Source organism: Aptenodytes patagonicus, chromosome 2 (assembly GCF_965638725.1).
Source record: "Aptenodytes patagonicus chromosome 2, bAptPat1.pri.cur, whole genome shotgun sequence".
Classification (NCBI taxonomy): domain Eukaryota; kingdom Metazoa; phylum Chordata; class Aves; order Sphenisciformes; family Spheniscidae; genus Aptenodytes; species Aptenodytes patagonicus.
The window spans coordinates 115,345,357-115,360,109 of record NC_134950.1 but is presented as its reverse complement, the minus strand read 5'-3'; the positions used below and the strand labels follow the sequence as shown (position 1 = coordinate 115,360,109).

The following is a 14,753-nucleotide window of genomic DNA, read 5'->3' as shown; positions in this document are numbered from 1 at the left end:
CCCAGCCCATCCAGCAAATAATAGATGGTCAAAGACATTAAGCTATTGCTTTGATCCCCATTTTACAATTCCCATCAAAAAGAGGTTTCTTCCCTGCCTGTCAACAGCTGCTTAAGCTTTATTATAACACAGTGATTTCCAAGGATGTTAATATTGGTTTGTAATGTTTTCCCGAATGGACTGGAGCCAGGTTAAAAATATATACACATACATATTTATCACATATATATATATTTATATCAAGAAGCCATTAATGTGTCTCTGTCAGTCACCAACTCTTATTCTCTTCCCTTTAGCACCTGGCCTCCAACTCCTCCAAAGAGAGGCGGCATGAGAAAGAGAACACTCTGTGTATGGTGCTAAGTTGAGTGTGCTGGATTTACAAATGTCCAGTAGGATTTAAATAGCTGTTTACTTAATCTCTGATATTTAGGCACTGACCGGTGAGCTTCTGCTACTTGGATTTTCAATGTAGTATTGAAAGAGATCGTATTTTATTTTTAAACTTAAAAAAATGGATTAAGCAGGCAGAAATAGATGAGAAATCACATTATTGCAGGGAGTGTGGTTTTGGAGGGAGGAGATATCATCCAACTAGTAATACCTGGAAATGTTACAGTTGCGGAGGTCAAGCAATCCCTTGCCTTGCATGGGGTATTTCATATTCTAGCATTTGCAAAGATGAGTACCAAGATGCGTAGATTTTGTGGGTGCTCAAAATGCATGCAACGTGAGAATCTGGGCAGCAGTCTTGCACACAAAGGACAGCCAAGGATGAGCCGCGCATGCAAGACTGTACACACATGAGTTGACATCAAAGGTGCAGAATCCCTAGCAACAGGCTAAAGAGCCTATGCCAGATCCAAAGCAGAAATGTGGACTAGTAATGACAAAAGCATTACTTGTATTTGTCTTTGTATACTTTAAACAAGCCTACTGGTCTCAACTTTTTAAAAAAGTTTGCTTTATGAAAACATGATGTAAAACTTAAAAATCACCTTTGATGGCTGCTAAATATCCTCTCAGTTCTCTCTGGAGCCTGGAACCCTCTGCCTGGAAAAGAAAAAACAGAAAAAAAGCAAGGAAGTGAAAACACATTTCAGTTATGTTATTGAAAACATATTTCAGTTATATTTTATGCATTAAAACGTGCATACAGTATGTCAAACAACAACAAAAAGCAATTTTGGGAGCTATCTGGTGAATAGTGTCACACGTTGCAAGCATGCACAGGTTCATACAGAAAAGGTGGCCAGGCCAAGATGCTATGCATAGTGTACTCTCTAGGGTAAAATTTCTAGCTTTATTTTATCAGTCATCTGCACAGGGAAGAACTCCAGCCAAAGAAAGACAGGTATATTTTACAGCCAAGGTCCAGTTCAAGTCAGCCTGGCCAATGTCCTAACCTGAAACATAAAGAAGTATAATCACCTCCACTTGAAACCACTCAAATGAGGCCAGTCTAGACTGCAGAGAATCCATGCCCTTACATAAATGGCTTACTACTTCTGCAAACTTTTTTCCAAGTATTTTAACATTTTAATATTTTGCAAGCAAATAACTACTAAAAACAATAGCATTAGTTATTTTGTTTAGCTTGGCTAGTGCATCATGCAGTCTGCTGTGAAATCTCAACTGTTTCTTTGGCAAATACATCAAAATGATCTTTCTTTGTCTTATACCAACAGCCTTTGAAAAACTCAGGGTAGACAAAACAAAATGGGTTGCTTTATTTTGGCTCTGACTGTATCACAAGTTGGACTTCACAGCCCCTAGGATTAGCAATAAAGTATGTGCTACACTATAGCACATACTTTATTGCTAAAAAGCTGTTGTCCAGGCCACCTTCAATAGCCTGAAGATTTTGGAAACACTCCACGTTTATCAGTTCCCAATATCCTTCAAATCATTTATTTAAGCAGTTGGAAACTATAGGAATATCAGCTTGCAGTCACATTTTCTCACATACAGTTACACCATATGGAAAAATCAGCTGCAAAATATGACTGACTGCTTAGGAGTTTTTCTCATATTTTTCGTGTGAAAGTTAGACCCCAAAAGGCTGCATGTGTGAATACTTTAGAAGGCAGAGTCTCAACTGGTATAAGCTGTTGTAACTCCAATTAAGTCAAAGGACTTCTGATGTCAGTAAAGGATTTGCCATCAGCGGCAGCAATGTTCAGAGCATTCAGACACGGGATCATAAGAAATTCAGGTTGAAAGGGACCATCTGGAGCTTAGAATCCATCTACCTGCAGCCATGTTAAATCCAAATCGTGATTCTCAAAAAATACGCACTTGCCTCCCCCGTACACACACTTGCAGATTACATCCACTAAACTCACCTGCCTCTCCCAGCTCCCTGCAGGGAACTGGAGGCTTTTAGAACTGGATCGAAAGCCCCCAAATGACAATGCACCATGAGAAGAGAACAACTGTTTTAAGGTCCTGGAAATATTAAAGAATTTAAAAGGTAAAAATGCCTGAGTGGGCAGACTGAATTCACTTTATGGATTCAACAAATAGAAGGTTGCTTTTGCAGTAATTTGATCTGAAGCAAAACTCGTTTTTGAACCTAAATTCATTAATCAACTAAATTCTGACTACAGGAATAGACCCACCAGGGTGATATCTGAGAAGCTGCTGAGTAACAGCATGAGCACAGCAGCACTGAGACCACCAATCTGTCTCTGGTTTGGGACCCTATTTGATGCTCCAAGAAAAGGCAAATCCTTCCCTTGGTTCAGGATCAAAGTTACATATCAAAGCAGGAGCCAGACAGGCACCGGTTGAGTAATCAGTGGATTAAACCTCAGGCTTAACTACTTATAACACAATAGAAAGTTCTGAAAGTAGTGGTAGCTTGATGTTGTGTCCCTTAAGAAAATATATACATTTACATATTCATACTGTTTAGTAAAAAGTGCCACCCTAAACGCATCATAACAACACATTTTATCATCCTACATAACACAGTAGCATCCTAACATACTTCAGAAGCTGAATTTTTTCTACTTCTTTCCATGCTAGAATGGGAGGTAGAGAGATGACAGAAGTTGTCGACTTTGCATGGAGTAAGGCATTAAGTGAACAACACTGCCACACAGGAAAGGAAACTGAACCTGGGGGCAGAATTTCTTGCTCTAAGATCTGAAGAGGAGTATCGGTAAACATGCAGCAGAAAGAGGAGGGAAGTTCCCCTTTTTTGCGTGCCAGTCTCCTCCTGGGAGGATCCTATGTACTCTGAGAAGCCACATGAAGGTATAGAAATTATCATAGAATCATTAAGGTTGGAAAAGACCTCTAAGATCATCGAGTCCAACCGTCGACCCAACACCACCGTGCCCACTAAACCATGTCCCTAAGTGCCTCATCTACACGTCTTTTAAATACCTCCAGGGATGGGGACTCCACCACTTCCCTGGGCAGCCTGGTCCAATGTTTCACCACTCTTTCAGTAAAGAAATTTTTCCTCATGTCCAATCTAAACCTCCCGTGGCATAACTTGAGGCCATCTCCTCTTGTCCTATCGCTAGTTACTTGGGAGAAGAGACCGACACCCACCTTGCTACAACCTCCTTTCAGGTAGTTGTAGAGAGCAATAAAGTCTCCCCTGAGTCTCCTCTTCTCCAGACTAAACAACTCCCGTTCCCTCAGCCGCTCCTCATAAGGCTTGTTCTCCAGACCCCTCACCAGCCTCGTTGCCCTTCTCTGGACATGCTCCAGCACCTCAACGTCCTTCTTGTAGTGAGGGGCCCAAAACTGAACACAGTATTCGAGGTGCGGCCTCACCAGCGCCTAGTACAGGGGCACGATCACTTCCCTACTCCTGCTGGCCACACTATTTCTGATACAGGCCAGGATGCCATTGGCCTTCTTGGCCACCTGGGCACACTGCCGGCTCATGTTCAGCCAGCTGTCGACCAGCACCCCCAGGTCCTTTTCCGTCAGGCAGCTTTCCAGCCACTCTTCCCCAAGCCTGTAGCGCTGCTGCATGGGGTTGTTGTGGCCGAAGTGCAGGACCCGGCACTTGGCCTTGTTGAATCTCATACAGTTGGCCTTGGCCCATTGATCTAGCCTGTCCAGGTCCCTCTGCAGAGCCTTCCTACCCTCGAGCAGATCAACACTCCCGCCCAACTTGGTGTCATCTGCAAACTTACTGAGGGAGCACTCAATCCCCTCATCCAGATCATCAATAAAGATATTGAACAAGACCGGCCCCAGTACTGAGCCCTGGGGAACACCGCTTGTGACCGGCCGCCAACTGGATGTAACTCCATTCTCCATAACTCTCTGGGCCCGACCATCCAGCCAGTTTTTGACCCAGCGCAGAGTACACCTGTCTAAGCCGTGAGCCGCCAGCTTTTCTAGGAGAATGCTGTGGGAGACAGTGTCAAAGGCCTTACCGAAGTCCAGGCAGACCACATCCACAGCCTTTCCCTCATCCACTAGGCGGGTCACCTGGTCATAGAAAGAGATCAGGTTGGTCAAGCAGGACCTGCCTTTCATGAACCCGTGCTGGCTGGGCCTGATCCCCTGGTTGTCCCGCACATGCCTTGTGAGCGCCCTCAAGATGAACCGCTCCATAATCTTCCCCGGCACCGAGGTCAGGCTGATTATCTTTCCAATTCATATCTTCTTTGGCCTGAGCGCTAGTATAGCCTCTTAGCTTGTGGTGAAAATGGGAAGCAGATATTCACAGCAACTCAGTTCTTCATCATGGTCCAACTGAACAGGCGCCCATACAATAACAATTTTTAGTTATTGAAGAATTTCTGATGTTTCAGAAGCAGCAAACCACAACTGGAAGGCTCAGAACCCCGTTAGCTGTCCTCATGTCCAGTAAAAGACCTATATTTACTCATACATGTGCCATTTTGTCACTAACTAGCACACCACAAATGGCGTGTCAGGGAGACGCATTGCTCAAACACCATGTTTATAACTGCACTGCTATGTAGTTTTACGACTGGTACCCTAAACCACCGTGAGATCTATTGTGGCTGGTTAGCGCCGCAAGTAATCAGCAACCACTGCTCAGGAAAACGTAAAAGAAAAAGTCAAAGCAGTAAAGCATGATGCAAATATTTTGCCATATGTGCTGTTATGCATTCTGACAATTCATTCAAAAGAATAATTTTAGCACAAATCTCCCTCAGTATAGGTTATTATCAGGTCACAAGCCACTGAAATATTTAAGCAGCGTAGAGCCATATGAATTTTCCCTCATTAGCAAACATTGTATGACACGTGACATTAAAGCACCCATAGGCAGGGGCCAGCTCCCACTGAATTTGCGAGCAAATCTCTCAGTTTCAATGGCAACAGAATTAGACCTTTCTATAAAATACCAGAAATAAAAATTTGCATCAGAAGTCCTCAGCCCTGTGAATTATGTAAAATGTGCCTCTGGTGTACACATTTTGCTATAGTAAACACGCTATTAGTGAAGGTAGATAGACTTTTTTTCACCTCACAGACTAATTAGTATTCACAGGATGAAAATACTGCATTGCTGGCTCTGCACACCTTGCAAATCATGGCAAACCATAGTGGTTTTAAAACACACTGTTTTTAAGATTGCCACATATTTAATATCGCCCCTTCTCGATGCTCACTGATACACTTTTTCTCCTTTCTGGTCTATCAGATGAAAGCATCCGGTGGCTCTGAAACTACTGCTCCGAGTATCTTCATTAAGGCCATCAATTTTGTTAATTGAGATGCAGCTTCTTGAAGCAGAATGAAAAGTAGGTGTCATTTTGCAGACGTTGTGCTCCTCTGAAATGAGATTTCCCAAGAGAGCACTGATGCTTCCTTTATCATTTCATAATTTCTTTTATTTGTTCTACATGAGGCAGCAAAATGAGTCAGAGTTTCATAACATGCAAGAAAACTCCAGAGAGAAATCTCAATAGCATACTTAATAGCAAACTTCTCACAATCAGGTTGTTTGATAACAGCGGACACGTTCTCAGCGGACTCCAGCACCAGAAATCACTACTCTTAGCTCACCTGGTCAAACTCAACATACAAATTTCCAGGAATCTGTCAGGCAATCCTGTTAAACTGCACATAAGAGCAAGGGAGGCATGCCATCAACCCGAAAACATCCCTCACTAGGAAAACTGACACAGCTCTCCACAGCAATGTCCCAAACAACAACTAGTTACTCTGAACACTGTAGCATATAGTCAGTGCTGCTGTCAGCTCCCTTTTTCTACTCTCTGGTCTTATTACATGGTCAGTGTTATGTAGACAGTAAAGACGTGCACCCAGTGAGATAAGGAGGCTCGGTGTTTCAGGATCTTGCCATCTACAGCCACAGGTCTCACATACCTTTACAGCAGCATTAAGCCTTTTCAGTACTACTGATTCTTGTGTGTGGTTAGTTTTGGTTTTCTTTTTGAAGAATAGTATTTAAGCATGTCTTAGCACTGGAATTAAGACAAAGAGAGCAACAACACAGTTGGCTGGAAGACTGATGAAACCTACAAAAACTTAATGATTAAAACCATAAAAAACATGCTTTGTGTCTTACCAGCTTTTGCTTTCTGATGCGTTAGAAAAATTGTTGCTTCCACTCAGAAATTAAAGGCCACCTTACCTCCATGAAAGCTGGAATTGGATGACTTATTTGCCAGGCATCATTTATTCACAGCTTTCCAGGAAGAACAGAAGAGTTTGATTTTTCTATCATGTCACATACAGGATGTAAATGGAATACCTCTTTACAGAAAAGGTCAGCACAGCATGTGCTTGATACCAAAAACAAATAAATCACTCCACTTTAGCAAGAGTCAAGAGCACTGTCAATGCTGAACCCTGAACATAGGTTAATTAATTATTAATTAATAACCTGCCCCATAGAAATGCAAACCAGATAATTATTAATGCAGCTCTAAGTCCAATACTGGAATTTTGCCATTCCATCACTAAGACATCAGGGAAATAGCTCAAAAGAAAGCATTTTCTGTCTCACCTGGAAGACATCCTTTATTGCAATGTGCAGTTATTAGCCAGAATATAAAGCAGCACGGTCTCTCTGTTTGCAAACACTTTAGGTAGTATTTACTGGTAGGTCTTTTAGGGAACTCAGAAGTATGAATGCAAAGGACTATTGCATTAAGTGAAGCTTAACAAGATAAGAGGCTATTGGGACAAATCCATAATTCAGTATGAAATATATCTGCATACTAGAGTACCCTATTTTACCATTTCTCAGTCTCGTTATAGTTCCTAGAACTGTCTCCCAAATTTTGGAATCTTTTTCTTCAAGAAATACATTTCTTCTTTTCTCTTTCTACAAGCTGTAAGAGACTTGGGTTTTGAATTATTTGTCTAGTGCATCTCTTGAAAAAAGTTGGGTTTGCAGCCTTCTCTGGAAACACAGAGGTTTTTGGCATCCCCGTACCTACCAGGATAGCACCAAATTTGTGGTCCAGCCACTAAAAAGGCTCAAGAGTAAGAATGTCATCATTCTGGTTATTAAGTAACGTGATGAGTTGAAATAAACTGCATCAAATCAAACAGGCTCCTCAGACAATTTGGACTAATCCAAAAAGTATGCACTCTAAAGGTAAGACCAGCAAGCTCTGCTCCACGTTAGTAGTGACTCCCAGCAGTCAGGTGAGAAAGCTCTGTGCCTGCAGTGATGCTTAACTAACCCACCCTTTTACTGAACCGACGGTCTCTTGTTTCAGACAAGGACTGAACAGAAAATATTTGGCATCCTCCTTAAATGAAATCCCAACTTCTTGCCTCACAACTAAACCTCTCCCTCTCCAAGCTAGGATCCTACCTTCATTACCTATTACATCTTCCTACAAGCATACTCGCGTCCTCAAAGTAGGGCCCAAACTAATGGTTTTAATGAAAACTTGGGATGTGCAAAGAGCAAGTGCAGAGTCTACAAGTCTATAGCTAAAAGCAATCTATACATATTAAATGTCAAGCTAGACTTTCTGAACGTGTGCTTGGCCTCTGTTTATGCCTATAGCTGCATATCTATAACTATATTCTTAAATGACATGTATAAGCTCTGTATTAACAGGTCTGGTAGAAAACTGTCCAGAACTGTTTGTTGTGAATTGGATCACGTTCAGCCTGTGTGGTAAATCCAAGAGCTGGGCTTTGTCAACTATGCCCAGGGCCAGTTATCCCAAAGCGCTCCTGAAGAAATACATACCAGTCTGCTTTACAAATAGTCAGAAATAACTTGGATCATTCAACTGCACTGCCTGGGAGAAAACAATTAGCACAGTTACTAAAGCTGCAGAGGCATAATAGTTTATATCCAAGGGGCAATCAAAACCAGCCCAGTTTAGACTTTAGATTTGGAGCAATCAATCAATAGGCAGAATCAAAAAAGCAAAACATCGGATCAGCGCTCTCTCCTTTGAAGTGAGGAATTAGTTAGAATGGATCTGGGCTGTTCCTGCAGAGATAATTTTGTAGCATAAACCAAAGGACCTCACCTTCCTGGGTATCCTGCCTGATTGGAAATTAGTGAGGTTGAGATGAGATTTAACGGCACACTATATCTCTTCTAATCCTGGGAAAAATGGCCCCTCAGACATGAGATAATTATTAAACATACATGTCAGGATGAAATGGTAATCAGCAGAGAACTCCCTCCCATTTAGCCCCCAAAATACTTTGCACATTGTATTGCTTCTATTTGGCTTAGTGGTCATCCAGTATCTGAAGTATGCTTTGGGACTGCCCCTGAAAAGATGCCTGTCAGATGTAGTCCCTCTGAATGCACTTTGCAACTACTTCTTGGCGCGCAGAAAAGAAGCTCCCTCCCACTAGTCTAGATAGTGCTTTCCTGTGTCTGGCTTACTTCAGGGTATCTATCAGGGACAGCATTTGGCATCAACTTTGTTTAGCAAAGGAGTCTCACAAGTATCAAGAATCCCCTGCAGTTTAGTATAGGATTCCATAGACAACCAAGGAAATCTGGGTATCAGCTAAGGGAAAACAGTGTCTCCTAGTCAGAGGAATTTTAATGCTTGCACTTTTTGTTTATTGCCTGGATTCTTTCCTCCATCTCAAGCCCATGCACAAGATCAGTAAAATAAGGGGTCTAAGGGGAGGACATAAGGTAGGTTTAAAGATGGTCAAATAGACATGTGGGATGCCTAATAATTCCCAGAGGAAAGAAGGTGGTGTAGAACACATTGAATTTCACAGGCTTACAACACATATTGAAGCTCCCCTTCTTCGTCATGTCCTTCATTCAACTACAGATTAAGACACCTGTGACTGTCTACATGATTTGGGTGCCTCTCCTCCTCTTAGAGCCAATGTAGATCTCTTCAGTGCAACCTGTGGAGTCAGGAGGGCAATTAAGAAAACTCTAAAGCCAAAACCATTCACTCAGCACAGCTGTCTAGTGCCTTTTGTGATACCCTGCAAGACATCCACAAATGGCAAACACAACCTGTCCTAAGGGACCTTCCAGCTTTGTTGAACAGCATTTGGAAGCCAGGGAGGACATACTAGGGCCCCACAAGTGGCAACAGATGCCAACGTTTAGACAACTGACTCACAACCCTCACGGTAGCTGCTCAACTTGGTTGGTGGGGCTGTGCCAGGAGCCACGAGTGACCCCAGCACAAGCCATGCCCTCACTAACAGGTGCCATCCTGCAGGATCTGGGCCAGGTGGGCAGAGCTGGTGGCTGGTAAGAGTCTTCACTGACATCCCCTGACCTGACGAGGGTTTGAACCAGGTCCAGGGTCTGTCTGGGAGATCCAGATGGGAGCAGCAGGAAATGCAGCTGAAGCATGGGTCCCCTAGGCATGCGGACCTTCATGCCTATGACACGTCTCAGGGAGGGATGGTGGGACCAGGGCTGAGCTAAAATGGGACTCCTAGGTCCATGTGCAGGGTTAGGGGTCCCACATGGGGCTGATCAGAGCCATTAAGGCCCTGAGGCAACATTAATGGGGACATTAACGCCCCCAGGTGACTGATGGGTTTCTGTCTTGGCTCTCCAGACCACATTGCCCAGTTCAGCACAAGTGTCTGGAAAGACCCAACTCAAACACAGAAACGGACATTCAGGTATTGCAATCTGGAACTGGATGACCCTCCAGGGGCAGGGTTCAGCTTCCAAAACATGTGTCTGTTGCCACTGGAGATGCTGTGTGCTGCTCAAGAGAACCAGGCAGCCAGCAGGTATGACACAGGACTGCAGGCAGAGCCATGTGCCTCTGTTTGGAGAAACCACTGGGGGCCAGGTGAGACATCTCTGGGCTCATCTGGTGCCTATGTGTAGGTGGTGAATCTCATCTTTGGTGTCTTAGGTCATTAATGAATTGTAAGAAATCAGTGGCATGTCTGACACAAAAAGAGCACTTCAATGAATGTTAATTGTCCCACAGAACAACTTTAAATCAATGTCATGCCACAGCTATAAGGCAGCTAAGCATGTTTACATGAAATGAAGACCTAGCCAGGCTAAAACTTTTCAGGACCCCTAACAATTACACCCAAAAAGCAGCTCTTACTGTGAAGCACACATTAAATAAAGCAGTCCACAGAAGCAGGTTCTGCTCACTCAACAACAGCAAAAAAAAAAAAAGGCTCTTCATTTTCACCTAATTCTATAAACTAGCAACAACAGCACTTGACATTTTACTTTATTCTGACAACATATCATGGGCAGCTGCTTTTGTAGTAGCAACTGGTATATCTGTGTGTGCATATAAAATGCATAATGGTTTTAAACATTAAAACATTTTAATTGTAGTCTGTAAAATAAAAGAAGTCTCATAATTACATATGGAAAAATAATGAGATGTAAATATGCATAGACATGAAATAGAATATTGATCTCTTACAAAAATGAAGCAAGAACTGTGAGTCATTAAAATATACTTGGGCATAAGGGACTTCCTGTCAAAAAAAGAAAGTGTAAGATACAGTTGCTTGAACAAGAGAATAGAGATGAAATTTCAGGTAAAACCCCAATGGACTTGACAATGTTTTCACAGTGGAGAGAAATATGCAGGAATTGTCTCTTTTTTCCCCCTCTCTGAACTTCAGGGTCAATTAAGAGGCTGAGCACGTCCACAATTAGCTGTGCAGAGAGAAATGTCTAAGCCTCAAGAAATTTCTTGCAATACACTGAATATCTGTGTCATATATGAGTTTATATACATTTTGTTTGCTCCACAAGTTTTGATTTAGAGTGGCAATTTCCAGTTTACAACTTAAGTGGAAGGTGAATAACAGCTGTATTCACTGTTAAAAATCAAAATGTTTTTCCTGTTGGTTTCAGCTGCGGCAGCTTACTGCTTCTGCTAGGGGAAGTCCTGAGGCTCTGCAAAGCCACTGTGCTCTGTTCTCTCCAGACATGGGATGACTCAGTTTCTCCATGGTGATTCATCTGGTTAATTCAACTCTGGGTTGTCAAGTCCAGAAGGGGCTTTTATCCAGCTGTATTCAGAAAGAGATGGGAACGGATCACTGGGGAGCCTAAATGAGCTTTTCCTACAGATAGGTCTGCTGGACATATCCTTACACAGACCCTTTTGCTGAGTTTGGTACATACCCACCATCCAATCTGCTATTCAGGCAAGGAATAGCATGTTAAGATTTCAGTTTTTCAATCATTATTTCAATTTATTATTAGAACTGGGAGTCCTCATTTATTATCTTTGGAGACTATTAATAAAAAGATCATTCTATCCATAAGACCAGTTGACCTCCCAAGTGTTGCAGGCTCAATAAGGCAGGGAAACAAGAAAAATAGACCATTTTCACAGCTTTCAGCTTACCAGGATTCCCAGAGCCCACATGGCACCAGCTGCTACAAACAATTTACAAAGAGACAGAACTGAAGTGACAGCCTTCCTCAAAACCAAACGTTGGTAGATGAGATGGCCAGGAAACAGCCAAATCACTGCTAAACAAGACTGCAAAAAACAAAGTAAAGTTTGGACCTTCTCTCAAACTGCCTCTGCCATAGAAAGGCCCGATCAGGTCAGCAATGGCCACAGAGACAAATAATCCGGGAGGGAACTGCAAAAGATGGGACAGCCTCTAAGAGGGACGGTTCTGTTTGCAAGCCACCTGAATGGCCCACATCAACAGTTCGGTGGACCTCAGCACAAGGATCAATCACCCAGACTGCCTTTTTATTCTTTAATACCTAGAATTTAATTTTTCTTTTTCTAAAGGCTCTAGAGTTGCAGAGATAGTCTTGAAAGCAGGACGGAATGTAAACCAGGAAGAGAGGGCTGCCTGAGTTCGCAGAAGACAGCAGTTCTGCAAGGTATTAATCAGTAAGAGTGATAATTCAGATGCACATTGTTATGCTTTTTATCTTCGCATTGCTAGTAAGTTGTAGATCAAAGCATGGACAAAACTAAGAAAATGTAAGCAATTTATATGCTTCTTATTGGTGAACATGGCAGAAAGTGCTTTTGCAGCATTTTTTTCCCCCTTGTACTTGAAGAACTGAGCACAACACAACTCCTTTGAGAGCGAGCCCAGCAGAGCACAGTAAGCACATGTGATTCGTTTAATAAATATGCAGTCTATCTCATTTGGTGTGCCAGTGGACCTAGCCTAATCTGCATGTGCCCCTCAAGAGAGTTGTAGTAGTTCCCTCTGCACTCACTCCTCCCTACCCAATTCCTCCCCTGGCCCCAAGTCACGTTTGCATCCGGATTTAGCATCATGCAGTTCCTGCAGAGTCCTTCAACTGCTCATTACTGCCTCTTCGTACATCAAAGGAGGAGGAAATAAAAAGGAAGAAATGCTAAGATTCTCCTTAGCCCTTAGGCAAGACTTTCAGCTGAAAATCACCATGACAGAAAATTCTTGGTAAAGGACAGATAAAACAAACACTTGAGACATAATTTTGCTTAAGAATAATTTTTTTTCTCTTCCATTTCTCTTTTTTAATTTCACTCAGAATTTTTAGCTAAAAAAAATATCCCACAAAACTCTGTTTCTTTATGGGGATGCTCCAGCCGCTCCTTCTGCACCCAATAAGAACCTTACAGATGCAACTTATTTCTAGTAACACAGTTACTAGCTGTACAAACAGCTGGGATATTGACAGCAAGGATAAGCGGCACCATAAGGACAATCAAGAAGAAAGAAATGCTTCACTGATATCCCAGCATACTTGGAAAAGAGGAAGGGGAAGAAAAGGGAAAATATAACATCTCTGCAGAGTTTCAAAGCTTCTGAGTGCTTCTTCAGGCCTATTAAATCCCACCATCTTCCTGACCTCAAGAAATTTGAGGGAGGAACCACCCTCCTCAGAGAAACAGGTTCTTTCACTTCCCATCATTGTCATCTTTGGGGAAGAACAAAGATCTACACAACAGGCCAGTGGCTCCTGAAACCTCCCTCCCTTCTACACTGAGAGGGGAAAATAAAGGCAAAGTGACCATAAGATGCAAAAGAGTTAATAAGCATCCCAGCAGTCAGGATGCAGGGCTTGTGTTTACATGGAAAGGACAGAAGTGCATGTGGTAGATAGGACTGATTCAGGGCAGAAATTGCAAACACTGACATGAGCCAATTTTTACATCCTGTAAAACGCATGGGAGTAGTTTTCTCACCCTCCAATGCATTTCTATATGAGCTCTAAATGATAGCTCACAAAGACGACAGGTATCTCAGTTCATACTTACATAACAAGACTATTTTCTTGGTGGCATTAATGCAGCTCATGGTAGGCATTAATCTGTATTAGAAAGCTACTATATAATTAATCATAATTAATCACCTCGGAGCCAAAAAGTCTGTCCAACAAAGCAAGGAGTAATTGAGGTTAGAATTTAGGATTGCATTGGGAATAGATTATAAACTCTTCAGGGCACATTCGTTTTCACATCTTGTGTTTACAACACTAAGAGCAATTGAGTGTTGCTCCCCCGTAGTGCTTCATCAGCACTGCCACCACAGCCCCCGTCATCCCTGCACCGACAGGGAGCATAACAACACACAGCAGTCTGAAACTATTCATCTATTCACTTTGTATAAAACCGGTATTATTATATACCGCTGATGGAAACAATCCACAAAATGAAACCAAAGAAATACATCTCTTCTTTGTTAGAAGGCAACTGCAAAGCTGTATTTAGTCAGGGTTGGGTTCTGCTCTCAATTACACTGTTGAAAATGTGCTGTCTCTCCGCTGATCCCAAGCGGGTCGAACATGATGGTGTTATATATGATTACAATATGTCCTTTTATTATGATCACATTTCTTAGCCCTCTGCATGCACAAATTCAACTGTTCTTTCTGTTTGAAAATAGCAGAACAAAATCTTACACCCCCCCAAAAAAATATCTTTTTACCTGTTACCCTGCAACATCATCTTCAAAATCGTCATGTTCAAATACACTGCATTCTTCTTAAGACACAAATAAGAAATTGAAAAAGTAACTGACCTCTTGCCGTTTGAAATTTTGAACGTATTCTTCAAACTGTTCATCTTTTGTTTCATCTGCTTTTCCTAGTTTTTGAAGTACCTATATTGAAAATAAAGAGAAAAAGGAATAACTTAATATTTATGTCACAAAACAAAAACGCTGCTACTTTCAACACTTCTGTTCTTGCAGTTAGCCTTAAATAGCATTTTATTTTTGTGGGTGTTGCATGCACTACTGTTTCCAAAGTTCACACAGGAAGCTATTTTGTCAAAATAAAAAAGGATAAAAGCAGGAGTATGGTGTGTGTATGTGTGTGTGGAAATACACTTCAAAGTATGGAGTCCTTG

The 14,753-nt window shown here is 42.1% G+C and overlaps 1 protein-coding gene across 1 annotated transcript in view; it reads right to left on the bottom strand.

Moving 5' to 3' along the window:
* The window catches only part of AMPH (amphiphysin), a 129,305-nt gene that overhangs the window by 53,240 nt on the left and 61,312 nt on the right, over nucleotides 1-14,753 (bottom strand). The window contains exons 2-3 of the mRNA XM_076330789.1: nucleotides 14,425-14,505; nucleotides 999-1,053 (exon numbers count right to left, since the gene is read on the bottom strand). Coding sequence (XP_076186904.1) covers nucleotides 999-1,053; nucleotides 14,425-14,505 — 136 coding nt within the window. The remainder of the gene's footprint in view (nucleotides 1-998; nucleotides 1,054-14,424; nucleotides 14,506-14,753) is intronic.